General features: G+C 34.5%; 1 protein-coding gene across 8 annotated transcripts; it reads right to left on the minus strand.

Annotated features, from left to right (window-relative positions):
- Nucleotides 1-466: 466 nt before the first annotated feature.
- Nucleotides 467-27,053, minus strand: LOC132143595 (prominin-1-A-like). Of its 8 annotated transcripts, XM_059553955.1 has the most exons (29): nt 26,504-27,053; nt 20,446-20,507; nt 20,247-20,273; nt 19,702-19,907; nt 14,558-14,678; nt 14,268-14,331; nt 13,583-13,672; nt 12,810-12,833; nt 12,317-12,534; nt 11,620-11,694; nt 11,458-11,521; nt 10,888-11,047; nt 9,659-9,811; nt 9,392-9,515; nt 8,496-8,599; nt 7,976-8,060; nt 7,717-7,863; nt 7,569-7,640; nt 6,518-6,610; nt 6,072-6,089; nt 5,663-5,716; nt 5,411-5,491; nt 5,200-5,268; nt 5,010-5,099; nt 4,555-4,670; nt 3,068-3,139; nt 2,313-2,445; nt 1,778-1,811; nt 467-1,664 (listed from the first exon to the last, which is right to left on the minus strand). In XM_059553955.1, exons 1-27 carry the CDS (start codon nt 26,757-26,759, stop codon nt 2,376-2,378), a joined length of 2,715 nt encoding a protein of 904 aa, XP_059409938.1. In that variant the 5' UTR covers nt 26,760-27,053; the 3' UTR covers nt 467-1,664; nt 1,778-1,811; nt 2,313-2,375. The 8 variants fall into 8 exon arrangements, with proteins under 8 accessions (XP_059409938.1, XP_059409941.1, XP_059409940.1 ...); XM_059553958.1 differs by lacking the exon at nt 12,810-12,833; XM_059553957.1 differs by lacking the exon at nt 6,072-6,089.
- Nucleotides 27,054-27,987: the final 934 nt, after the last annotated feature.

Here is a 27,987-nt window from a genome sequence, read left to right on the forward strand (position 1 = left end):
TGGCTAAACTAAACTTGAGATGCAAGCACATTGATTTTTACTTTTAAAAAAACTGTATTGCATCTCTTGTAAATGACTTGGTTTGAAAAAAAAAACATTTTAAATAATATTATTGCTACGTTTTTATTTTTATGCAGTTACAATGAATGGTGACTGGTTCTTCCCATTTTTAAGGATACTTACATTAACCAAAACTAGAAACAAAACAACAAAAACTAACAAACATTTCTGTTACTTTAAAGGTGAACTGAAATCATTAATAATAAAGGCATTATTTCTCATTTTCATTAGCCTAAATTGTTGTAATAAACAAATAAAAAATGTATAAAAACTACATCGATATTTAAATATTAAAAATACTTATTACTATAAACTCAAATAAACCTGTTACACTAAAAAATGATGCAAAAGTGGCAAAAAAAATTTTTATTATGCAATATCTGTAACTTTTACAACACAAAAACCATTTTGAGTTGATTGTTTTTATTGTAACACAGCCTCCAAGTTCTAATGGGATTAACATTGTAAAAATCCAAAACACTTGGTACAAGTGCCTTTGAGTTTCATAACATCGGTGACAACAAGACTGTGGCGATCAGTAGGCCTACAACTTACAAAGAACATGTGCATACAGTGGCACACAGTAGGCCATGAGAGAGATGTTTGGATTTATGGGTATCGGTAAGAGATTAAGAATTTAGTTTAAATTTCATTCACAAACCTTTATTTGGTATATGAGAAAAACCTTTGGTTTTTACAATAGAGGACTCTGTGGAAATGTATGCCCACTGTATTCTGTACTACTGATTCCTGCATTTTAAGAAATTACAGTACAATACAAACTGAACATATGAATCTATTTTCAGTTTGTATTGAAGTAGACATAAAAAGAAAATCAAATACATAAGACACTCAAAAGAATAAAACAGAAGGACAAGAACAAGAAACATAAAAAATTAATTGATCTATAATAGTCATTTGTTTTTAGTGATGTAATTATTGTCTTGTACCAAAAGTACTGATATTTTAAACATAGGATCAATCAGTCTTTTAGGACATTGGCTTAATTTGTCTTTCAAGACATTGAGCCTTTTCCAGTGCATCCAACATAGTTATCAAATTTCCTCTTACTAATACTTGATTCATTCATTGAACAATAAAATATACAAAAAAAGTAACATTTCACCGAAGAACTATAAAAAGATAAATTGATAAACGAAGCACTTCACTTTCTACTGTAAATACTTCAAAACTGCTTTGACCTTCAGACTTGAGATGTTTGGTTCAGAAACACCAATTTATGGTTTCATGATCAATAACCGACAAGACAATATCGCAGTGCACAGACTCACATTACAGACCTTTCTTATATCAAATGATAAAAATCTAGATGTACCCACAATTGTCTAAAGGACATTTCATAAAACAGATATCAACAAAATACATACAAAGCTTTCAAAAACGTGTTAAAAGTGTATAAAAAGAACACATTGCTGTTAACCATGTATGATAAACTGTATGTAGAATATGCTTGAAATTCTTCAGTTAAGGTCTGAGCATGTATTGTTGTTAGAAACTAGAATAAACTTATTAATTCAATTTTCACTGATTATATTCCCTTTTTTCCCATCTTCGGTTGTCGTCCTCAGAATGACAATCCCTGACTAAAAACAAAACACCAATCAGTAAATCAACCAATCAATTTTGACTGAAAAAATACATTGAAATCTTAAAAGCTTGAGGTATCATAATATATGACAGAATGTTATTGTCTTACCTGCTAAACTCTCTAGCTCCAGTTCTCAGTACCACTGTAGAAGAAAAAAATGAAACATTTTTTACTGAAATCTCACAGAAATGACAATATTTCCAACAACTTAACTTCTACAAAGATGGAAATAAGTCAATGATCAAGCAGTCATGGAAAGTCATGCAGTGTTACATGTTAGCGGAAGAATATGCGAAAGATCAATGACAACACGTATGATTTCAGTGAAACATTAACTGAAAGTAATTATGAGGAACAAACACGGGACTGTGTAGAACATAGAAAGATGGTGAATTCCTGATGTGTGACAGAGAAAAGTAGAAAGATGGAAAGAAGGACAACACATGTACTGTAACACAGTAATGGTGGTTGACCATGAATGACTACAAAGTGAGAAAAATTCCAAGTTGAGAAGTTGACACATAAAGCAGAAATTTGAAAACAAGATGAACACTGACATGAATGAATGTGTTTTCAGAGGAGATGTATGGACATATCAATGCAAAGACAGAGAGAACAGGTGAACTGTTGAAAGGTTTTGTACCTGTAGGAAGCATATACGGTTGCATACCCAGTGTGAAAGTGTGTTTGCGTGTGTGAATTTGTGTCACCAGTCAGGCTGTCTTGGGGGGGCTGAGGCCCGAGGATACCACCTCATTGTGTCATAGGATGGATAGCTGAAAAAAATCCAGTTTAACTGTGACAACTGTTTTAGTTTTGAAAGTTTGGAATGGCAGTGTAATTTGAACAGATCTAAACTATACATATCTTTCAGTAAGCTCCCAAAAAGAACTGAAAACTGTCATGCGGTGGATGGATAGAGATGGATGCTGGGAAAAAAATATCATGCTATTACATTAGTCACTATGGCGTGCATTTGAATTATCGAAACAGATCTATTAATTTTGGCTATTAAAACAAGTCCACCAATTTAGAAATTCATGCAACTATTTTCATACTTTGACCAATAAATTCAACAGACCTATGCTATTTTGTCTGTTTAAAACTAAATAAATAAAAATGTAAAAAAAAAAAACATGCTAAACATGCTAAAGTGCATTCAGGAAATAGAATATTATAATTTACAGTATGAAAGGCAGATATCTATTAATTTTTAAACCTAGTAAAATATATATTGTATTTATTAATAAAAGAATCTTATTATCATATTTTTGGTGTCCAAAGTCAGCTCATGTTGATATCACATGCATACTATACATATAGATGCACATGCACACATTTGACTTCAGCTAATACTGATTTTATCATGCAGATATGAAGAGGCGGAATAAACTTTACCTGCTCATCACGGGGTTGTTTATGCCATATAAAGACTCATTATGATAACCACATACAACAACATCCATACTACTGTAAATAAAACAGTGAATGAAAACATTAGGGATGTAATGGTATAAAAATTTCATATCACGATTATAGTGACCAAAATTATCACTTTACCGGTATTATCACGGTACTGTTAAAATAAAAACATTTGTTTACATCATTTGTAATGTTATTGTTTTGTGATTAACTTGAACGACAACAGTATATTAAAGCATGTGAAATATCTAATGTAAATGTTCAAATAAAGCTTTGAAAAAGTTTAATAAAAAGGTAAACCTCACATTTCTGCCTTTAAATAAAGAAAAGATATGTAAAAAATTATAATTGATTAATAAATGATTATATGTATTTTATCTGCTACATATATAATTTTAGATAACTTATCTGAATTGTTTAAATAAGTAGAACCCACATAATCTTGTTTTTCATCAACTGGTCAAGATTTACAGCAGTGCATGCAGATTTGGTCAGTTTTTTTGGCCAGACAGAAACTGCACACAGACTGAATGTAAATATTAGTCTCTGTAAATCCACTTTCTGACCTCAGGAGGCGCTTATGGAAAAAAATGAATTAAGCCTCCGTGGACAAAGCAGTATTTTGATTAAGAACACTTCCTTTAGGTATTACATGGAGAAAAATGAAAACAAAATGCTATCCAATCGTTTCTGAAAACAGTCAGAACCTTCAGAGGTAGATTCATATAATTAATTCATTCATATATTCATTTGTATCATTCCCTTAGCACTCTTTTAAAACCTCCTGGCTTTTTCCGCCCTGTTTTCATTCAAAACGAAACTACTCTGCATGCTGTGAGCAAGTGAGACGGTTACTGTAAACTGTACTTAATGCTGGATAGTATTTATTTATTGCGAGTTGTTCAAATCACGGTAATCTAATACGGTTCTAATGATAATTAAAAGATGAAAGCTAATACTAACCGTGGGGAATTTTATCATGATTTATCGTCATACCGGAAATCATTACATCCCTAGATTAGTTGCTTATAAAATGTGCATGAGATGTAGGATTTACAGTAAATAGAGTGACAAGATTTCAGGAGGGGGGGGGGGGTGTAAGTATTTAAACATTAAATTTAATGTGCAATGGTAAGTTAAAAAATTAAAGATGCAGATGAAAAGATGTAGAAGTAGAAGTGGTTTATTATCAGAATGTGAACAACAGGAGAATGTGGAAAATAAGAGTGGAACTTGAGGTTCTGAGAGACTTAAGATGATTCTTAAAAGAAGGAAAACAATGTTGTTTCGAACATGTGGAATGAAAGTCCTCCTTGAATCCCTAAAGTGAAAAGATTTTCAGTGTAGTTGCAGTTCTGAATGTGATGTCTTTTAGAAAAGCTGCCGTATTTCACTGCGCATATGACAGGTAGTGCAATCTTGTGGTGATTCATTCTAAATTCAGCAAGTATGTGCGCACTCACTCATCATAGACGTCTTCAGTGTCCATCCTGCGGTAGAATTTGGCGAGTTTTACCGAAATGATGATGCTGGGAATAAGTAACAAACAGCATCCTCCCAGACCAAACCAGAATGTGTTCTAAAACACACAATAAACAGCTCATATAAATATTTTTCTTAAAAATTATATAGGCATATACTGTATGAACACACATATTGTATGAAATATTATTGTGTGAAAAGTGAGTGTTTGTTTGCCTATTAGTATATTCTGTAAGTTCATGATTTCATTTCACACAAGCATGTGCACTGTGATCACTAAATGTGAACACTTCCAATCTTGTTCTGTTTGTGTGTGTGTGTCTGTTTAGAAACATTCTTGCTTGTTCAGTGCATGTTCAAGGTTATATGCAGTATGTTTCGTGAGTGTGCGTTCTTCTATGTGTTATATGTGTGAAAGTGGTTTTGTATCTCTTACCACTGAGTCAACAATGAAGCTGCAGGCTACAATCTCTAGCGAGTCTATGATGTTGCTGATGGGCTTGCACTGGGCGACCTCTGTTCCCAGCTGCACATACAGAGACAGACATTAGTTTAACTGATTAAGTTGAAGTGTTATATGACAAAGTGCTGCTCTTTTAGACTTTATCTTCTATTAGCATACTCACAGAGTGCTTGACCCACTCCGTATATTGTGAAAAATATCCCACAATGTTCTTAATGAATTTATCAGTCTCCTGCGACATATTAACAACAACAAACTGTTAAAAAACATACATACAGAGCATTTATAACTGACCTATTAAATATATATATAAAATCTTCCCCAGTATTTTTGTAAAAAACTAATAAATGAAATAATGTAATATGTATTTGTACCTTTTTGACCACATGTGAAGCATTGTTAGCAATGAGGTACTCTACTGTCTCGATAGCATTGAAGACATTTGTCACTTTAATCTAGAGGAAAAACCATGAGGAATATCACATCATTTATACATCCATTTTAAATAATTTATACTTTTGTAACAATGTGTAAATGTCATTGCATTATACAAATATACAAAAAAAACAGTACAATTTATTATATAGAATGTTTTACATAAATATTTGTGTATTTACTGTACTTACAGGTAATTCTCTGGATGTTTTCTGAAGCAGCTTAATGCTTTGACTTAGAGTGCCCTATAAGGAAAAAAAAACATATACATTTTATCTAAATAAATATAAAATACTGTATAAATCACTTACAATCTGGTCAGCCCTCAAAGAGTCACTGGTTTCTTTAATTCTATTTCTTTTAAATATTTTCAAGTTTGCTCTTTTGAACCCATATCTTAAGTCACTGAATAACAGTTGCTGAAAACAAATCACACAGAACAAACACAATGAGCCAAAAAGAGGACGCTGAAACAAACGTGCAAACACAAACATTTACACAACACATCTGAACTACTAAAGTGGTCCACAATTACTAAAACACATTTTAAGAACATTCATTTTTTGGATCATCACATCATAGTACCAACTGTTGGCTTACCCGTGCTTTCACAAATTTCTTTGGTTCCATTAAAAAAAAAAGAATAAAGAATAAGGGATAGTAAATATGATTAGTTCAGTATAAAAACAATTATGCCTATGGAGAATCCCCGTAAACCATATATATATATATATATATATATATATGCCATTTTGCGTGTGTTTCTTTTTGTACCTACAGCACTTGACTATATTTTGGAGACAAATTTGTACCCAGAAATGAGCTACATCTTACTAAACCTCCTTCAGGGGACATCATCATATATACAAATGGTATAAAAATAAAGTAAATACTTTTTTACATTGTAAAGTTTTTTGTTAGGTTTAGGTTATAGTATTTATAACTAGCTGGTTTTTGTTTGTTTATTTGTTTGTTTTTAAACAGAAGTCTATGGAATTCCTTTATTTAGTATGTGTGTGTGTGTGTGTGTGTGTGTGTGTGTTTACCATAGCCTGCTCCATTGGTACCACTTGTTCTTTGTGGATCTGTCTAATACTGCTGGCATGACCCTTAAGCGCATTCTCAAGAGCCCCTCGTGGCTGAGAAAAAGGTAAGAGGGAAAGAAAAAGAGTTGTCCTTCCATAAAACACATGAAAAATTACTTTCACTCACTCTAAAAAATGCTGGGTTTGGGTCAAATATGGACTAACCCCAACCGTTGGGTTAAATTTTTACATAAAGTTTAGTTGAAATAACCCAGCATTTTTTTTTAGAGTTTACATAATTTGTCCAATAACAAATTCAGCAGTGGACATACATGCATCACAAGAGAATTAAGATCTGTCATGTTTGTATTTTATTTTCTGAAAGTCAGAATTTTTTTTACAACATCTTTAACAGCAACGCATGTTGGAAATTTAAAACATTTTGGGAATAAATTGCAAGATGAAATAATCTAAGGCTAACTTTAGAGGTAGAAACTTATTAACCCTAAACAAATACAATTATATTGTTTTTTAATTACTAAATTACTAAAATTGTTGCAGCTGAATTTCTGTGAATTTCTGCAAATTGATATAATTTTCATTCAATAAATATTGAAATGTTAAATTTATTCACTCTGTGTAGATAATAGATAATGGTTTTTACATTTTAAGATTTAATGGCTGGGTCTGGGTCATCCTTCTACTTTAAAAGCCAAAGACTTACAATAATAAAGGTAGAATTTGACTTATTTCAATGAAATATTAACAAACAAGCTCACATCTCAGACGTGACAAGATTTTATGGCCAAGTGCTGTAAAAGACCCTCAGTCATATTCCCATAAGCACATACACACATTGCAGCTCCATATATCCTGTAGTTGTGTGTTTTCCCCTCATGAATGAAGTGCTTGTGTCCCTCTACACTGGAGGGGAAATCTTCCAGAGACTGGCGTCTGGGTTTTAACTGACGTAACTTAGTTTGATACATAATGCCTAACCTAATATCTTCAAATATTATGCATGAAGTGGCTGGAATTATTACTAACTGAAAGTGATTTGTATTTGACTCACCAGTCGGTCTGCTTGAACTTCAAGTTCATTTGCATAGGACAAAAGATCCACAACTGTCACTCCTTTATTCACCTGTCAAACAAATCATTCTCATTAAAATGCCTTGTGTTTTTGTGTGTGCAAGTGTCTGTGAGAGTGTGTTGGTTACCTCAGTTAGATAAGCCTGATAGTCGATATCTCCAATGCCTGTGTTGGCAAAGTCAATGAGGTTATCTTTGTCCTCCTGTTCCAGAAGAAGCATCCCCCGGAGATCCACATTCACACTGTTAAATATCTTGGTTAGTTCTGGGTTATACTGTTAAGAAATCACAAAACACATTGTTAAAGAATTGACGTCATGCTCAGTATGTAGATATACACAAAAGTATATTAAATTATTTTGTCGGTCTTAAATCTTGCTCACGCACCACTGTGGCATTGAGAAACTTGTTGAAGTTGAACTTAGTCTCCAGTTGTAGTGCAGAATATAAACCATTATTCTCATAACAATCTCTATGAGCAGGGGGGAAAAAAAAGTAAAAAAGAGAATGAACACATCTTCTCACAGGGTAAACAACCTTCTGTGTCTAATTAATTATTTATTCATGTCGTTCCAAAATCATACGATGAAACTTTGGTTTACCTTAATAACACAAATTAGGATATTTTTAATGAAACCTAAGACAATTCCGTCCCTCCACTGAAAGTTAACCAAAGCAGGAGACTTGGATTAAACCACATATTGTCATTATTAACTTAGTGAAGTGTCAAAATTTTAGTTTAATGGACTTTCAGTGGTTTCATTATAAATAGTATCTTCATTTGTATTTTGAAGAAAGTCTTAAGGGTTTGGAATGACATGAGGGCAAGTAACTGATGACAGAATAGCTCTTCAAGATTAGCTACTTGTAATTGATCTTTAGCACTGATCTTTGCTCACACACTTGCCTGTACATACTGCCAATAGTAAGGTCGATGTTTGGGTCTTGAAATAGCATACCAGGAAGGAAGTTCTTTTTGGCAGGATGGACCATATATGGTGTGTCGATGATCTGAACAGCATTTAAAAAAACAACACACAAATTTATGTGTCAAAAAGAACATTTTCCAAATGCTAATCATAAAGATCGGAGATTGTAATTTTATCATGATTTACATGAATTCCATTTAAACGTTTGTGTTGTTGCAAACGTGTATGACTTTTCTGTGGACCACCAATAAAGAAATAGTAATGTAATATTAATGTACAAACTGTATGAGTAATAGCTTGATAGATTTTGGTAACACATTTTTGACTTTTTAAGACAACATATATAGTGGAGAGAGGGAACAGCACACTGTAGCAGCTGGATTTTGAACTGTTTTTTTTTTCCTTGAATACTTGTTCATGTAGTTCATGTATATAACATAAGCCAAAAGTAGAATCTTCTAAATGTTTCTAGTCTGACTCTGAAGTGTTTTTGTGTAAATGCTTTGCTATCTATGCTCTGAACTAACCCAGATATACGTATGAATTACCAACCCCCATTTTTAAACTTTTGCTTAAACACACAAACACACACATACACACAACCCAAGGTTAACCACAGTTTAACATAAATACAAGGACTCTAGTGTTGTGAGTTGTTTAAGAATAGACTAGTCTGTTTCTCTTCTCCTTTCTAAAAAAAAATACACAAGAGTTTATGCTTACATCTGTACTTCGAGTGTGCAAGAAGTAATTCAAGATAGCTGATTTACTTATGTATAGTATTTTTGTTTTGTTTTTGTAAATATAAGCTGTTATCTACTGTTAAACAGAAAATCAAATTGTTGTTTCTTCTTAAAGAGTTGCAAACCAGTACCTTAAAAATCTGTCTGTTTGCCAGCGGCTCACACACAAGCTTCTCTATGTTTCCCCCAACAACAAATGTGGTGACAACAATTCCCATGAGCATCCAGGAGAAGATGAAGCTGAAGCCAACAGACCTGACCATGAAGAAAACAATAGAAAACAAAATATTGAGTATCTAACTATCATCAAATGTATATTTTATAAGCACTTTGTGTCAATATTGTGTTATTGTATACAGTATATGTTGTTTTGGTGTTGTCATTGTACAGTAACTCACGCCATCAGTAGGTTTCCTCCGGTGTTGGACAGACAGCCACGTGTTGTGGGTGTAGCATTTTTATCATAGCCACATGATCCACACAGCAGACCCAGGAAGTTAAAGGCCAGAACCAACACAACCATACAGCAAATCACCACGCACCCTATCCATCTAAAGACACAAACACAAAAATAAAGACATACTGAGTGAAGGTGAGAGTGTAAAGTACACAGCATTTGGTCAGTTGTCAGTCATTTTATTGAATTTTTTTTCATTCACAAAAATGAATCAATTTAATCAGCAAGGATGTATTAAATTGATCAAATTACAGACATGTATATTGTTACAAAATATTTATATTGTCCTGAAAACAAAAAAATATATATCATGGTTTTCACCAAAATATTATTTTTTTTTTTCAGCTTTTCAACACACATTTTCAAAACTTTGTTTCTTTTTTTCAAAACTTTACACACAAATCCAAAAATTGCACACACAAAATCCCTCACTCTTGCAAAATGAAGCACTGCATTCAAAATAGCACAAACATATGCAAACACCTTTGCCATAATAGTAAATCTTGTTACACAGAGAATAGTGTTGTATTTTGCAAAAAGTGTTTTATGAAATTAAAAAGGCTGTGTCTAACGCTGAGAATTAGCGTATGGTTTTGCAGATTTGGTGTGTGGTTCTGGTGTTTGAGTATCAAGTTTCAGAAACTGTGTGACAAGTAAAGATTTTGTCTAAGCAGTTGAAATAAACTGCAAGCAGCACAATTATTTTCAACATTGATTATAATAAGAAATGTTTGTTAAGCACCAGATAAACATTCAAGCATGTTAGAATATTTCAATATTACCATTAGTAACAGTATAAAGACATTTTCAAAGTTTTTGATCAAAAAAATGTTGCTTGGATATCATAGCATATCATATTTAAAAAAAAAACATTTTGACCGGTATTGTGTAAATATTTTGCACTTCTAAATATGTCATTAATAACCAGGGCAGCGTTTCCCAAAAGAATCGTAAGCTTGAGTATAACGTACTGTAGACCCAAGGAAACCAATGGACCTACAATCAACTTAGGCTTACGATGCTTTTGGGAAATGCAGTCCAGTTCAGTTTGGTTCTGCACATGCTATTAGCATTAATGTACATTTATTTATCACAACTAAAATTTTCTAGCATTTTTTAGAATTGTCACTCCTGTCAATAACATCCCAGAAAAAGAGTTTACAGGAGCACCTGTAGAAGTCCAGCTGGTCGATTTGTGGATAGTACGCTTCAATGTTCTTCTGGCTCTCCGTCAGGAACTTTGTGAAGTTCTCAAGTGCTGGTTCTAACGGGAACATCTTTGTGAAGCCAATTATCTCTCCACCAGACTTATCGAGCAGCCCTTTCATTTCTTCAATGGACAAAGAAAGACAAAGTGAATATGTGTTTGTGAACATGGAGGGATATTCCCATCTGGCACTAAAACTCTGTGAGGATTAATGTTGTACCCAGCTGAGGAAAACTTACTGGGTAGAGCTTCATTTTTAAAAAGGGACAGATGGGTTCCCGCATGCACATGGACAGATATGAGAACAACAGCAGAATAATAATACATTTTTACAGTTACAGAGAACAAATGAGGTTAGCATGGATAAAAAAAACAAAGAAAGCTGTAGGCTTAATAACAGTACCAACAGATGCTCTGGTGCAATGGGTTTATGAAGGCCCTACATTAAGGCATCATAGGCAATATTCACTATGTAGGCAGCACAACAGGTTTTGGGACAGAGCTAGACAGATGTATAAAGAGAATATCCTCACCCAACACAATTGCTTTTGTCTGTTCGCGGACCAACCTTGGTGTGTCATTAAAGGAAGAATAGCCCTAAAGAGATAAACAAAAAGAAAAGGAGGTGAAAAAACTGTCAAAGTACATTACACTAGACTTAAAGATGGTGCATGATAAAGATAGACCCATCTGACCTTCTGTACAATATTGCTGAGGTCTGTTTTAAGCACAGCATCCAGATTGGCCAAAGGTGCCTCAACATCAGGCAACTATTGGATGACACATAGAGGATACAATTAAACCACAAAGATGTTTGCCCAATCAAATGCTCTCTAGAATGACAATGCCCTTTCCATTACCACCTGCAACTGTCTAGCAAATCAGCCAATCATTGGTCATGACTGTAAAGTAATTAAAGCTTACTGGCATTTCAATTTGTCATTGAACCCAAATTGCAATAAACTTTTCTTCCCTCTGATTACATGAAATGGCTTCTTTAAAGGAGTCATGACATGTATTTTATTATTTTAATATGTTCCATAAGGTTTACTTATAATGGTAAAAAAAAAATAATAATAAATATGTGGAAAAAAATATTTTAACCTTCATTCTGACCTTCTCTCTAAAATGACCAGTTTTAAAGGGGTCTATTATGCTCTTTTACAAAGTCTTGATTTTGTTTTTTAGGGGTGTACTAGAACAGGCTCTGATACTAGGTTGTTTGAAAAACACATTATTTTTCACATATTTTACATTATTACAACACCTCTGTCCCCAGCCTGGCATGAATAATTCACAGTAATTCACAGTTTCCTATATACCCTGATACACACATGATATGTACAATATATGTGGGGTGTGTGTGTGTGTGTGTGTGTGTGTGAGTGTTACCCCATGAAAGTTTGCGCTGAGAGCGAGCTGGCTGAGTGTTCCGTGGATGGTGTTGCAGGTGTGGGTCACATCTCCATTAGAGCAGGCCCGGTCGTTGAGTGTGTTAGAGAGAGACGCACGTTCAGACTGAAGAGAGTTCTGGAGTCTACCTGTCCCTTCCTGCAGGATCTCCAGTGATGTGGTCACACTCTCTAATGCCTCTTTGGTCTCCCGCATGGCTGCAGTACACACACACACACACACACACACACACAGAACACCTTCATTACAACACATGCTCACACATGCAAATCATAAATGAACCATTTGGAGAGATTACACTACTGCAAATACACAACTGATCACAGAACATTTTATGTATATATGCCATTTTCTATACAAATGTGTGTTTTTCTTTCTATTCAGACAACAATACTTAAAAACAACAATGGGATGCACAACAACCACAATTTCTACATTCACCAAACACGTGGGTGAAACCACTGACTTTTACCTTTAATAGCACCCTCCACTTTAACTTTTATCCAAAATCACAAGACACAGAAACAGAAAGAAACAAATTAACAGGAATAATTTTACTGCGAATGTGCGTCTTGGGGTGTTCCTGTAGCTCAAACAGTAGAGCATGGTAGTATCAACATCAAGGTCATGGGTTCAATTAGTATTTTAATATGTATTCTATTTATTTATTTTGCTTTTGTCATTTCTCTTTATTATATCATTTATATTAGGTATTTTTTGGATTGCTTTTTAGGTAATGTTATTTTTTCTTGTCCTTAAAATATCTTTAAATTTGGTTTCTTTGTGTCATTTGCTACCTTCTGGTCCAGGGCTCTCTTGCAGTACTTACAGTACTTCTACAATATGCACATGTAGTGTAGTTTGATTTAACTTTTATTAGATTAAACTATGAAACCTCATTCAAGAATAAGAACAAAGAAAATAAATAGCTATTTTAAGTAATTCACTTCAGATTGCTCCTTAAATAAGCTGAAATAAAAAGAAATCCAATCCTGTCTCAATTTTATGATTTTTATGGTGACTTTATACCTCAAAACGTGACAATAAATCTCACAAATATAACTTCTGATAATTGTGACTATTGTATACCCAACAGTTACGGTTTTACGCGTTGTACTTTATATCTTTCAGTGGGAAATTAAACTACTATTTTTTTATTCAGGTTATTCAGAATTGCACTGAAATGCCACATGTTCACAAGTAAGACCAATTTGGTGAATTGTGTGTATTTGATTGGTTTTGCACCTGTTGTCATGCGAAGAGCATTGTCTAAAGCAGGCACCACTTCTCTCTCCAGCTGATTATGAATCTGTCCTCCCAGCAGAGTGCCAATATCTGATAAAGCCCAATGATAACGAATTAACAAATTAGTGAACACAGCTCCATCAAGTACAATGATACTCAAAAGTTTGTGGTCAGTAAGATTTTTTAATTAATATTATTTTTATTATTATTCAAAGAATGCATTGAATTGTCAACATACAATTAAATCAAAAGTGACACTGAAGATATTGACAATGTTACATAAGACTTATATTTCAAATAAAAGCTGTTCTTTTGAACTTTCTTGTCAAAGGATCCTGAAAAAATGTACCACAGTTTCCACAAAAATAAAAATACTAGGCAGCAACATTGATAATGATACACAACTCTCAACAATGATAATAAGAAATGTTTCTTGAGCATCAAATCGACATATTAAAATGACTGGAATAATGGCTGCTGAAGATTAATCTTTGGAATCAATGCAAAAAATAAATGTTAAAATATATTTAAACAGTTAAGTGAAGTGTGATCAAATTTCACAATATTACGGTTTCACTGCATTTCAAAAAGTTTTCAAAACTCCTACAGACCCCAAACTTTTGAATGTTAGTGAATGTTCACAGTGATGCAAACTGTAACAAAGGAAGAAAGACAGAATACTTACTGTCTAAGTCTGATAATACTTTGTTCTTGGCTGTTGTGTACTGTGCAGAGAGGTAGTCTATTTGCTATCAAATAATAGAACAAAGACAAACAGTTTTAGCTTTAGTGTGTGAAAATATGTTCATGTGTGTCATGATCAGGCCCACACAAAATCTAAACCCACAGAATCTGCAGATTTGAAATCTTAGCTAATGTGATTAGCTTTTCAGCTAGCCATAACGGTCAGTGTAATAGCTTGGTTTACACATTTTTCCACTTTTACTCTACCGTCTGAACCTGTTTATGACTTACCGCTGGTGTGTAGTTGGCAAAAGATTTCAGGTCTCTTATGTTGGTGCTGACGAAGCGCCTGGTGCTCTTGATCTGATTTGTGATGTTCTGATTTGCTGCATAGGCGACCGTCACTCCCACTCTGTAAACAAAGCAACACACACACAGAAATTGTTTAAAATAATGTGCCTACAAGTATTGTTATGACATTGTGTTAAGATAACAGTAAATTAGACAATCTTATCTAACACCGATAAAGCCAGTGCACCAATTACATTGAATGTGAACACTACACACTCACAGGGAAGGAGTTTGTGATTTCAATTTACAGTATATATTCATAATTCAGATGTGCCTTCTTTATATATTGCTGGCAGCGACATGCAGTAGTATCAGACGGCCACAGTGTGGTACTGTTTCCCTGCTAAGAACCTGACTGTTTTAGTGTTTCAAGGGTCAAGTTCAGGGTATAGTTAGCTCCTTGTTAGCCCCTGGTAGAAACTACACCATCTGGACACAAATAGCATCTTTCTCACCAATCATTATTTTTTTATTTCTTTTTTTGACAGAGTTATTTTCCAATCAGCATTACGTTTGAACAGATCCTCCAACTCTTTTGGCTCGATAGCCCCCATATGCAAAGCAAAGTAACCACTGATTGTACAATTCCAAGTTGGGCATTTGTTCAACTACTAAATCATGAATACTGAGATATTGGACATCCTATTAACTTGGCATATGACATTTTACATTGTACCTAAAAAGTACACATATTTGACTTGTGACATTTACAGCTCAGGTGACTGGTTCAACAAAACCAGGAACCAAGATGGCAGATTTCAAGCATACGATTTCAGATATAAGGTTCTGCACTATTAGCCATACAACAGCATTGATATGAATGGAAATGTTAACTGAAAGCCTTTTTTCAAATAGAGGCAGTAGAGGAAGGAACTGTTCCCAGATTTCCTTAATCAATATTATATAATGAATGCATTAATTATCATATAAGAATATACAACATACAACAATTGAAATCATTTGAATATTTGCAAGTATATTAAATGTATGTTTGTAATGATAAAATATTTACATTTACTACTGTTAAAAAAGTTCAGTGTCCAAAAATTGTTCCTTTAATTTTTTTAAATAGATTAATTATTTTATCCAGCAAGGATGCATTAAATTGATAAAAATGACAAAGACATTTGCATTGTAACAAATATATATATATACTGTATATATATTGAACTATTCTTCAAAGAATCATCAGAAAAATTATCTGTGTCTTTCAAAAACATTTAAACCAAACATTGATAAACCTTAAACCTTTTATTGATAAAATTTATTAAATTATATAATACAAAAATATGCATAGAAATATGCATCATAAAATGTCACAAACTCAAAACTAGAATCAGGTGCTCACATAGCCACCAACTATAGATAACACTAACTGAGTGGTGCAGATACATATTAAATTGTGGCATCTGATTACAGATTATTGCCAGACAAACTCCAACTTCCCCCACTCTCCCGTTTCCTCTTTCACTGTCTCTCTCTCTCCTTCTTTTTCTCTCAGTAAAAAAAAAACAAGATTTAATAAAGGTGAAATGTGAATCAACAAAGGATGCCATAGAAAGAGAGAGAAAAAAGTGAAGAAAGAAATAGAGGAGATTTGCACAGTCATGTTCTCTGCTCCCAGGCCTCATCCTGCACAATTACTGCAAACCTCTCAGTAAGTCATTGAAAGTCCATCAAGACAGACACACACACACACACACACACACACACACACACACACACACACACACACACACACACACACACACACACACACACACACACACACAGTACAGTACAGTACAGTCTATGCCTAACAAATGCTCATTGTAACCCAAGCAACTGCTGTCAGCACTGTCACAGAAAGAAAACAGAAAAGAAAAAGAGAGGCAGAAAGAAAGGGGGGGATGGGGTACAAAAATAAAGAGGGGACTTTCTCTCTGGACGGACTCAGGGCTATCAATGTCACATGTGTGAATGTGTCTGTGTGTGTGTCATTCTAGACCACTGCAGGTGTGTTCATTACACTCGAGAGCAACGGTGCACACAACCAATTGACTATGTGCACAAAATGTCTCCTATTTATTCTAATCATTATCTCTTATCTCCTAAAATTTCAGTATCAGTTATCAATTAATAATTATTCAAATGTGACAGAAAACAGAAAACACACCTGTACAACCACAAATCCAGTAACTAGCCTTGACAAGGTTCGATTAGTGTGGAGCAGCACAGCCTGTGTTTATCACATAAAGGAAAGAGAGAGAGAGAGAGAGAGCAGAGATAGGATGATGGTGCTTCAGTGTACCTGTGACCTCTATTCTATTTCTAGACCTAAATAAGTTTAATGTACTTTAACTAGAATCACTGTTCACATTTGCACACAAACTGGCCCACACACAGCGACACAATTATTTACTAATATGAAAATTCTCGGAAATATTTTAAGTATTCTTTACCATGTATAATATACCGTATTTGATCAATGATTGCTTTGATTATATACTCTTATATGTTTAGATAGTATGTGTCTTTCAAAAAGTATTTCAATAATACCCGTTCAGAAATCTAATATAAATAATTATAATAATAAAAATAAAAAACATTTCAAATCAGGAATAATATCTGACAACAATGATATCAATGTGCCTTCAGATTTTTCTGGCTTGTCTAGCTAATGCATACATATGTTCTAGAGTAAACAAACAAGTGTTTGGCTGCATGGCGGATTTCCAGTCTGACCAATTATATATCATATATTTTATTAATTATATAGCCTACAATATAATGTTATATAAGTTACAGCAGTTTGAGTCCTTAGCAATCTTCAAGAAAAGGCTAAAAACACATCTCTTCTATCTTGACCCTTTAACACTAGCACTCTCTATTTTATTTACATTGTATATATTTTGAATTGTTTTATTTTTATTGATAAAAAAATGGCCCTCTATCACTAGCGTTCTGTATTATTTTTCTATTCTATCTTCTTTTTACTTATTTTATTTGAAAAAATCCTTGCTACATGTACTGTGTTGGACTAACTGAGACTTGCACAGTATTTACATATCATTGCTCTTTTGTTGGTTCTGATTGCTTCTATTGTCCTCATCTGTAAGTAGCTTTGGATAAAAGCATCTGCTAAGATACTAAAAGTAATTATAAATGTAATGTAAACATATAAATAAATGAATAATTTCAGGAATACTTCCAGAAAACATTGTCGTGAACACAATCCACCGTGTTATTCGCCGTTGCTGGCTAAAACTCTAGGTCAAAAAAGAAGCCATATCTAAACATGATCCAGAAGCGCAGGCATTTTCTCTCGGCCAAGGCTCATTTAAAATGGACTGTGGCAAAGTGGAAAACTTGGAGAACTCCAAGTTCTAGAACAACATATGCTCCCATCCAGATGTCGTCTCTTTCAGGGAAGACCTTGTATTTTCTAACATGATGATGCCAGACCACATACTGCATCAATTAAGTGAAGTGAAGTGAAGTGAAGTGACATTCAGCCAAGTATGGTGACCCATACTCAGAATTTGTGCTCTGCATTTAACCCATCCGAAATGCACACACACAGAGCAGTGAACACACACACACACTGTGAGCACACACCCGGAGCAGTGGGCAGCCATTTATGCTGCGGCGACCGGGGAGCAGTTGGGGGTTCGATGCCTTGCTCAAGGGCACCTAAGTCGTGGTATTGAAGGTGGAGAGAGAACTGTACATGCACTCCCCCCACCCACAATTCCTGCCGGCCCGGGACTCGAACTCACAACCTTTCGATTGGGAGTCTGACTCTCTAACCATTAGGCCACGACTTCCCCTTCTACGCAGCTATTACAACATCATAGCTGCGTAGAAGAAGGATCCGGGTACTGAAATCGTCAGCCTGAAGTCCAGATCTTAGACAGTTGAGCAACTAGAAGCCTGTATTGGACAAGAATGGGACAACATTCCTATTCCTAAACTTGAGCAACTTGTCTCCTCAGTCCCCAGGCGTTTGCAGACTGTAATAAAAAGAAGAGGGGATGCCACAAAGTGGTAAACATGCCCTTGACCCAACTTTTTTTAAATGTGTTGATGCCATGAAATTTAAAATCAACATATTTTTCCCTTAAAATGATACATTTCCTCAGTTTAAACATTTGATATGTCCTCTATGTTGTATTCTGAATAAAATATTGAAATTTGAAACTTCCAAATCATTGCATTTTGTTTTTATTCACAATTTGTACAGTGTCCCAACTTTTTTGGAATCGGGTTTGCAAATTGATAGTTTATAAATAATGTATTAAAATGATTGATATACATACAGTAGATTATATAATATTGAACATTTTTATGAATGTTATAATATTAAGTGATATAATCTAACAGTATCTTGCACTACTGTCTCTATATAATAACTGGAGAAGGCTGTCAGATAGCGTTTCTTTTCAAATCTGCCATCTTCCCTTGAACCAAACATCTGAGCTGTAAATGTCACATGAAATATAATAATAAGTTCATTTTTTATTTTTATAGCGCCTTTCCAGAGCTCAAGGACACTTTACAATAAACAAACAACAATAAAGGCAGTTGACAAAGACAGCAGACAGAACAACAGTAGGCAATTGAGAGTGCAAGTACAGTAGTGAGAATTGGTAGATGGGGCAGCAACCAGCAGAAAAAAAAAAAACTAAGAACTATAACATTCAGAAAATAGGTGTGTTTTGAGCATGGATTTGAATTCAGAAATATGTGTACTTTTCTGCAACAAAGTATGCAAAAAGTCATGGCAAACTATTAAAATGCATGACCAATCATGCATAATATTTATTTATAGCATATCAGATGCACAATAAATTGATGGATTTAAATAAGTTCTTTTTTTTACTATATTTATATCCACTAACAAGACTGTCCAATTGACACACTAGCACAGATTATTGGATGGTGCCAATAATCTCAATACTTCATATCTGCCAATTTGGAACAAATTTATAATTAGCAACTTTCTCCTGTCTTTCATGTATAACAGTTGACTTTCACAAGCGTGTGGAATGTATAAACCTGTTATAAATGGTCACAAACACTCTTTGTAGATGAGGAAGACTCACGCGAGGAAGACAGAGGTAGTGATGAGTGTGGCCATGTAAAAGCCTCGTAGGCAGTCGCCATTCTTCTTCTGTCTCTGATGCATCTCACCCCCACAGTTCTCACAGCAGCGGCACACACAGAAACACAGGCCCACTATCGGCACGAACAGCACAAATATCACCCCCAGTACTGTCAGGACTATGAAGCCGAGCTCATAGTAGATAGCCTGGAAAGGAGGAGAGCAGTTAATCACAAGTAATCTTACAGTATATACTGATATCTGCTGAGACAAGCCCCCAAATGAAGATAGCAAAGCTTCATTAGCTCCAAATGTTTTAGCATGGAATTTATATATGGGTCAGATACAGCTTACACATAATATATTTAGTTATAAATATCAGATTAACTATAGAAGATGAAAAATAAAAAAGGTAAGTTTATTAAAGTGCCTATTTTTTCACAATTAATTTTTTTCCTGTATTTCTGGATTTATATCTCCCTATTCTATAATATTGGGAGATGTAAATTCAAGGAATAAGTGAGATAAAAACCCATTTAACAGTACCTGTAGTAATAATACAACATTCTCTGGCTGCATTGGCGTAGGGTTGAAGAGACATCATTAGTGTGCATGCCGAAGAAAAAGAGAAGAAAAAAAAAACCTTAAGCATTTGATTTTAAACTGTTATATAAAATGCATACGTATACGTATATAATATGCAGTGTGGCACAAAAATACTAAGCAAACCCAAACACACACACACCTTTTTGTAATCATTCCCTTTGATTCCTCCCATGTTCTGCTGGACCATTTTAACAATAAGATCTGTAACAGAAAATGCATCAGATTAGCTCACAAATTCGTTGTTTAAATAATCTGTTGAGATTAGTTTAGGCTATACGATGACCATCACTGTTTGAATGAAGGCACTACAACAGTTCACGCATGCTCTTAGATTCAAACAACAGTTACCAATAGTGTGTAATGCACCGTTATGCTAAACAACAGATTAGATTCATGTTAATCATAAACCTGCAGAAAGCTCTGCAGCTGTCTGTTAAGCACTATGTTAACGGTGCTAATGCCTACATTTCTATGTGAAAACTACAAGATACTTTTAAAAGCTACAAGATACTTACCTTAACACCCTGTGGCAGTCTTACCCATCACGTTTTACCTCATCTGAACTAAACATAGCCTTAATACACTTATACACCTCACCTCTAAGTGTGTTAAAGATGGCAGTATAGTGGAAAACTCACACAAAATTAAATTGAACTCTCTGAAACAAACCTTTCCAGAATGCATTTTTATGTTTTTAAGACATTTTGTGGTATTTTTTATCAAACCATTTAAATTAAATAGCCTGTTTTCCCATGAAAAGTTTTGACTGCAGAAGTGAACTGAGAACTGTAATGCTCACACCTGAACATAAACATACACTTAACCCTAAAACACCTTTACATAAATGGATAAGCTTCTTTACAGTTGTACTAAATTTAGCAGGGGCTTTTTCTTTCTGCCATGACACCTTGCAAGGAGATCAACACAACATGATCCAAAATATAACAAATATGACCAAGACTGCCTACAAGACTGTACAACACTAAGAATATCAGCACTTCTTTACTACAGGTCACAGATCCACCCAGTCAAAACTATATAATATTTTCATTAACATTATCAAAAAATGCTTTATTTGTCAACACCGTCAGATGTCAATACCATCAGAATTTCTGTCTGATGCTGGTGACAGGCCAAAAACAGAGTTAACATTCAACGTGAAGTCATCATATTTTTGTGGTTTTCAAATCATTTTTAATTGTATTAAATATAAAATAGTGTTGAATTTTGTATATAATGACTTAATATACAGCATATTGCTTTTGTGGATAGATAGTTTTCAGAGTTCGGGGTTGAGGGAACATACAGTTCAGGGAACACAAGGCTGAGGGAACACAAAACACTGGATGAAACATGTCCATACGTAATACCGTTTGTATTTTGGTTATATGTGTTCTGATCATTTTGGGGTCATTTGTTATGATGTTTAAATCGGAATATTTAGATCCCGGTGAATGTAAATGGATAGAGGTAACAACTAATTGTTTCATTTGTTAAGTTACCTTGTTAGATGCACAAGCAGACATACTGATCTGAGATGAGAGATCATTTGTGTTCCAATGATATATCAAAGTACTTGAATAAATACTCACTGTTGGTTGTATTTATTTTACTACAGTAGTTGATTGATTCCATGTAGTATAAAATGACTACAAATTCAGGTTTTCGTCACCACCGTCAGATTTGTCAGGTCTGTCAGCTCCGTCATATGAATATTTTGATAGTATTTGATTATGATATTTTATATTTGTTGAGGGATTGTTGGTCACATTGAAAACGTAATCTGTCTGCCAACACGAGAATGTGTTTTGAAATGTTAAAACATCTTGATTTCAAAATAAATAATGGCAAGGTAAAAAGCACATTTTGATGAAAACGAGAAAAGTTGGGAGGTTGCATGTAAGATTTTGTCTGAGTACCAGAATTTTTTTATTTAACTTTGCACCCTGTTTTGTCCCACTTCTCAAGAATCAGTGCTATTTAAATTAATACTTTTATTCAGCAAAGATGCATTAAATTAATCAAAGGTGAAGTGTAAATACATTTATAATGTTACAAATGTTATATAATGTTCAATTTCAAATAAATACTGTTGAACTTTATGTTTATTAAAAAGTCTTTAAAATGTCTCATGGTTTGAGACAAGCAAGGCAATTGTTTTCAATATTAATAATAATAACGAATGTTTTCTTAGCAGCAAAATAAAAAAGTGATGTTACAGTATTATAGCATACCCAGTGTTACCCTGAAAATTACCCATTTTTATTTTAAAAAATTTAAATGCAATATATGTGTGTGAGATATGGCAACTCTTTATCTTAAATGTTGCATTTGTGTAAGAGAAAGAGAGAGGGAACAAGAACAGGAAAGGGTATCACTGGTTATAATGGCATATGGTTAATCCTCTTACACTGGTCTTGCTGTTAAGTGGTCCCTCTTCCTTAATGCTTTCTTTCCCCCTTTTTTCCCCTTCTTCTACCAAACCCCATTCCTCTCTTAGCCCCCTATTCACACACTCTCACTTCCTTCCCTTCTTTCTCACAGAACCAACAAGCCACACTGAACAGATAAAGTCTTCGAAAGCAGTATAGTATAATATTACATAACATGTTAACGAATAAAGAAACATTGTCTAAACAAAAGAAACAGCACTTCACACACAGACAGTGCCAGCATAACTGGGTCATATCTGTGTGTTGATCTTCCTGTCCTTCAATTACAGTGCAGGTTTTCTTTTTTTTAATCCAGTGATCAGTGATATTAAGCTTTATCTGGGCTGAGACGAAGGGAGTCCCCGGATTAAAGTCCAGACCTTAGATAGAATGAATGTCGTGATAATGAACTGTTTTATGTCTGTCATGCATAAATCCATCTATTGCTTTACAGACAACATGCTCCAACTGTGTTCAAACCTGTGAGCTGTGACTAATCTGGAAAAAGAGTTGCAGACAGACGGAATAGAGAAATATAGCTTTATATAGGTCTTTAACCTGAACCATGTGTATGTTATTGCTGTTTAATCCAGTAATCCAGCCTCATCTCCACATCAGAAGTACCTTTCTATAAGATCAGGAGTTAAAAATCTGCAAAGAATGATTTGGCGTCACTAAAGAGATTGCAGATGGAATAATATCTGTTTGTGGCTTGTGTTTGATGTGTGTCTGTCTCCAAATACTCACCCATATATTTACAGATTAAAACTGGTATCCCATTTCTTATATTGCGATACTTTTCAATAAAATTGTTTGGTTAAGGTCAGAAAAATTTCAAAATTGTTGTTTTGTTTTGGTCGTATGTTTTGTTAGGAGCATTACATTGCATGTACCTTTGAAGCATATGGCACTCCGATTATCAGCTTACCTGATTGGGCAGGTGACTCATAGAGCAGATCGGCTAATTGGTTAGGCAGCAGGGACTTAACCATGCAATCCTATTCTACTCTAAAAACACTCACACACAGACATACACAAGCGCAACTCTATGCTCAACATGCTGACCTCACAAAGAAATCCACCTGCCAACAGCCTGACCTTAAATAGACCAGGGTTAGTTGTCACATTTTTTTGTCTACAGTGGATGTTTCTTAGGGTAGGTTTATTTTAGAAATTTCCTTTTTGTGTAATGTAACAGTTATAATAGGCAACAGTATTTGGCACATAATTCCGGTCTCTACGCACTCCTCATTACCTTATTGAATAAACCAAACATCACTTTTTGAATTATACCTGGAAATCTGTACATTAATGAACTTAACTGTTAGTACAAACAGTACTTTAACAAAACCAGTGCAGTCTTATCCAGTGTCTAGTAATCATTTCGATTCCAACATATTCATAATTTTCTGCAGGTTCAGAAAACAAATGATGAATGAAACTAGTGGATTTTTGAGTGCACATAATATTACCACATATCACATCATTTCAATTCATTTATTTATGGCAAGCCACATTTATATTTATTCCTTAATTCTAACTAGTATTACTTTTTATGTTAGAGGAGAAATTACAAATCATGGCATCATGTTTTCTCACTGCACACTTCTCTGCTCTTCCTGCAAATGACTGTAATTATCTTAACTATGACTGGTTGAACAAATCTGCCTCTAACCATTGCATTTTGGTCCATTCAAGAAGAAAGTGCTACATTGTGTATGTGTGATGTGCAGTATAACCAAATCACAAAATTATATAAAACAAAAACAAACAAACAAAACAAAAAACTATTTTTGACATGTTTCTGAAAAATTGATAGTGAATTTTGAATTGAATAGTAATGTCAAGCATGATCATCATTTTCACTGATCATTGGTGTTACTTCTAAATACTTGAGTAGTAGTGCCTATCTCTATATTTACACTCTAAAAATTGCTGGGTTAAATATTACCCATGGGTTAATAAAGGACAAACCCAGCTATTGGGTTGTTTTGACCCAGCGCGCTGGTTAAATGTTTAACCCAACCACTGGGTCAAAACAACCCAATAGCTAGGCTTGTCCTTTTTTAACCCAGTGCTGGGTTATATTTAACCCAGCATTTAGAGTGTTTTATAGATACTATTTATTCCAGTAGTGAACATCTGTTCAATTAGTTACACATTTACAGTTTCTTGAAGGTAACAAATGAGATGTATACTGGTGTCTCATATCAACTACTTATCTACAAATTCACTAATATCCATTAAAAATTACAAGTAAGTTAATACTAGTCATTATTACCCATTTGTTACCAGGAACAATGTTATTTTTATCATGGTAACTGAATACATATTGAGTCACTTCTGCAATAAGTGGGCCTAGTATATAATGAATAACAAGTTAAATTTAAACATGCTTACCGACTCAGATTGCTAGTTATTTTATTAAACTGGCCACAGTTTACAGAGGTAATATACAATGTCCTTGTTAAAGTGTTAAATGTCTTAGTAATAACAGTAAATTATGCACATTTACAAGCAAACACATTTATTTACTAATTTATTAAAGTTGCAAATAAAACAAAGATTACTGGAGTATGTTTTACAAAAAAAAAAATGTTTTATTCTTTCTATTTCAAAACGTAACATTTAATCCAGTGTGTTACTTGTGTTTCTTCTTAAATAATTTTGAAATTTACAAGCTATTTCTGACCAATGATTATTTCAGATATTTTTGGTGTATAGTAAAACATGTTGTTATACGTATTACTCAATACTTACTTGTGTGTTTCCTTTGTAACAGGGACACCTTAAAATGTTACAGTAACAATTTTTTCTAAGGTGTTCTTGTTACACATGTTACATGTACTATTATAATAATTAATTACACATCATTACATGCAAGTAACCCTAAGCCAGTGGTACTCAATTCCAATCCTCGCGCCCCACTGCTCTGCACATATTGTATGTCTCTCTTTGTTAACAAACCTGATTCAGATAATCAGCTCGTTAGAAGTGAACTCCGTGCATGAACTGTGTTCCGATTGACATGGTCCTTACACAGTGTTTACTGCTCCCTACTCCCTGAGCAGGGGAAATCTGTTGAAGTTTACTTAACTTCGGAACATTCATTCACGGATTTGCGTTGCACAACGTCCGTCTACACACGGACAAGTGTGACATCATATACCTCTGTAAATCAATACAATTTAAATTCACGTCTCGCACACTTCAATGCACTTTGAATGGAACATATACGTTCGCTTCGAACTGGATTCATGACGGAATATCCTATGAAGTCCACTTCACAGGGCACTTATGTTCGAATAGAACAAACGTCTGAAGCAATAAGAGAAACGTACAAAATGTGCAGAGCAGTTGGGCGCGAGGACTGTAATTGAGAAACACTGCCCTAAGCCAAACTCTAATCCCAATCCTAACCATATAGTAAGTACATGTAGTTAATAAATATTACTCAGTACTTACATATATAATTACACTGTAACAAGGACACCTTAAAATAAAGTGATGAGACCGTTAAGTGTAATAATGTGTTACCAAAGATAGGTAGGTTTAAGAAATATTAATGTTACAACGGCTTGCCATAATGTGCCATATGTCCTTTATCTGATATTAAAGCATGCACCTAAAATAAACATCTATCTAAAGTCTACATCACACTTCTATAAGAATATGTGGACGTTTGCCATGTGAAACCGACCCTCAAACACACGGGCAAGAATGTGGAAAACTTTTGCGCGTTCTCAAAGCCAGTGTGCATCTCACCTTTCGGGAAAGGATTGGGTTGAACCACGTACAGAAACGCGTGGACCATGTGGAAAAGAACGCCGATGGGACCCGGTTCGTAATATGCATGCGTTTCGTACACCACAGACGGCACGAAGCCAAAGTCCAACGTTTCGACCGGCACTCTGAGCACCATGCTGCGCGGAGACGAATCCCAGTGCTCCTCTCGGGCTTCGCTGCTCGTGAGACCCGAGCACATCACCAGCACGAGCCCCACTTTCCACCACATGTCCATCAGTCCTTACACGGGGTGCTTTTGATATATAACGGGAGGGAACGAAAAGTGGAGGAAAGATAAAATAAGGTAAAAGTAGGTTTGTTTGAAATGCTCCCTAGTCCTCGACATCAAAACTACAAATTAGAAAAAACGAAAAACATAAAAGGAAAACAAATCAGTAATGAAAAAATATATTCCAGGTGATGGGTTTATTCCCCGTTTCCTTTTGATGGCTTCTAGAAAACATCCCTCCGTTGTGAAGAGCTCAGGATGAGCTGAGTGTGTGTCTGACCTGCGCCTCCCGCTGCGCTCCAGCTCTACTGCTAATCTAGCTCTTTACAGGAAAATCACGTCAAGCCAAGTCAAAGTACTTTATGTCACTCCTTTCCTCTGTGAAAGAAGCCTACAGCATTTTTCACAATACAGACACAATACTATCAGTAACTGCAAATATGATCAGTTGTGTATGCTTCTAACTTTGGACTGTTTTCTTCTGAGGGCTTATTAAAACTCAGATTTTAGGTTAAATTAACAGATTTCAACTTGCGTTATTTTTATGGTCACAGAATTCCTTTTCCATGTTTTATCATGCATTTTTTTCTGGTTTATTTATTTATTTATTAAGATGATGAATGCATTGGTTGATCATAATTTCATAAGATTAGTTAGATGTTGAACATCATAGCACATGTATATAACCGCTCTTTATTTATTTTTTTATTAAAGATTTATTTTTGGCGTTTTATGTCTATTATTTAGATAGGACAGCAGGCGAAGTGGGAGAGAGAAGGGGGGGGGGGTTGTTTTTGTTTCCTTTTTCTCTTTCTAATTTTATATATATATATATATTGCGCTCTATACAGAATTTCCACAGATATGCATTGTCCATGTGTACTTCACAAAATAATTTAATTTCTTAGAATTACTGTGGTTATCAGACTCAACAAAGAATGATTATAACTTATGATAACTGGTCACAACTTTAGAGCAACTAAAGAAAGTTGAACTATCAGTCGTTGTTTGCAAAAATAAACAGTATATTCTCTTTCATGCAGTCAGAAAGTCAAATGAGCAGAAAAGCAGCAACTCCAGACTCTGTCATGACTGCCAAGACACTAGCTGATAGTCTTCTTCACTGAAATGTCCCACAGCTACATTTGGAACAGCTGAAAAGCCTCTGTGCGGCTGTGTGTGCATGGACATGAATACCAACAAACAGGGACAGAGAGTGAGAGAAAGACAGACA

Source organism: Carassius carassius, chromosome 7, assembly GCF_963082965.1.
Source record: "Carassius carassius chromosome 7, fCarCar2.1, whole genome shotgun sequence".
In the NCBI taxonomy this organism is placed as follows: Eukaryota; Metazoa; Chordata; class Actinopteri; order Cypriniformes; family Cyprinidae; genus Carassius; species Carassius carassius.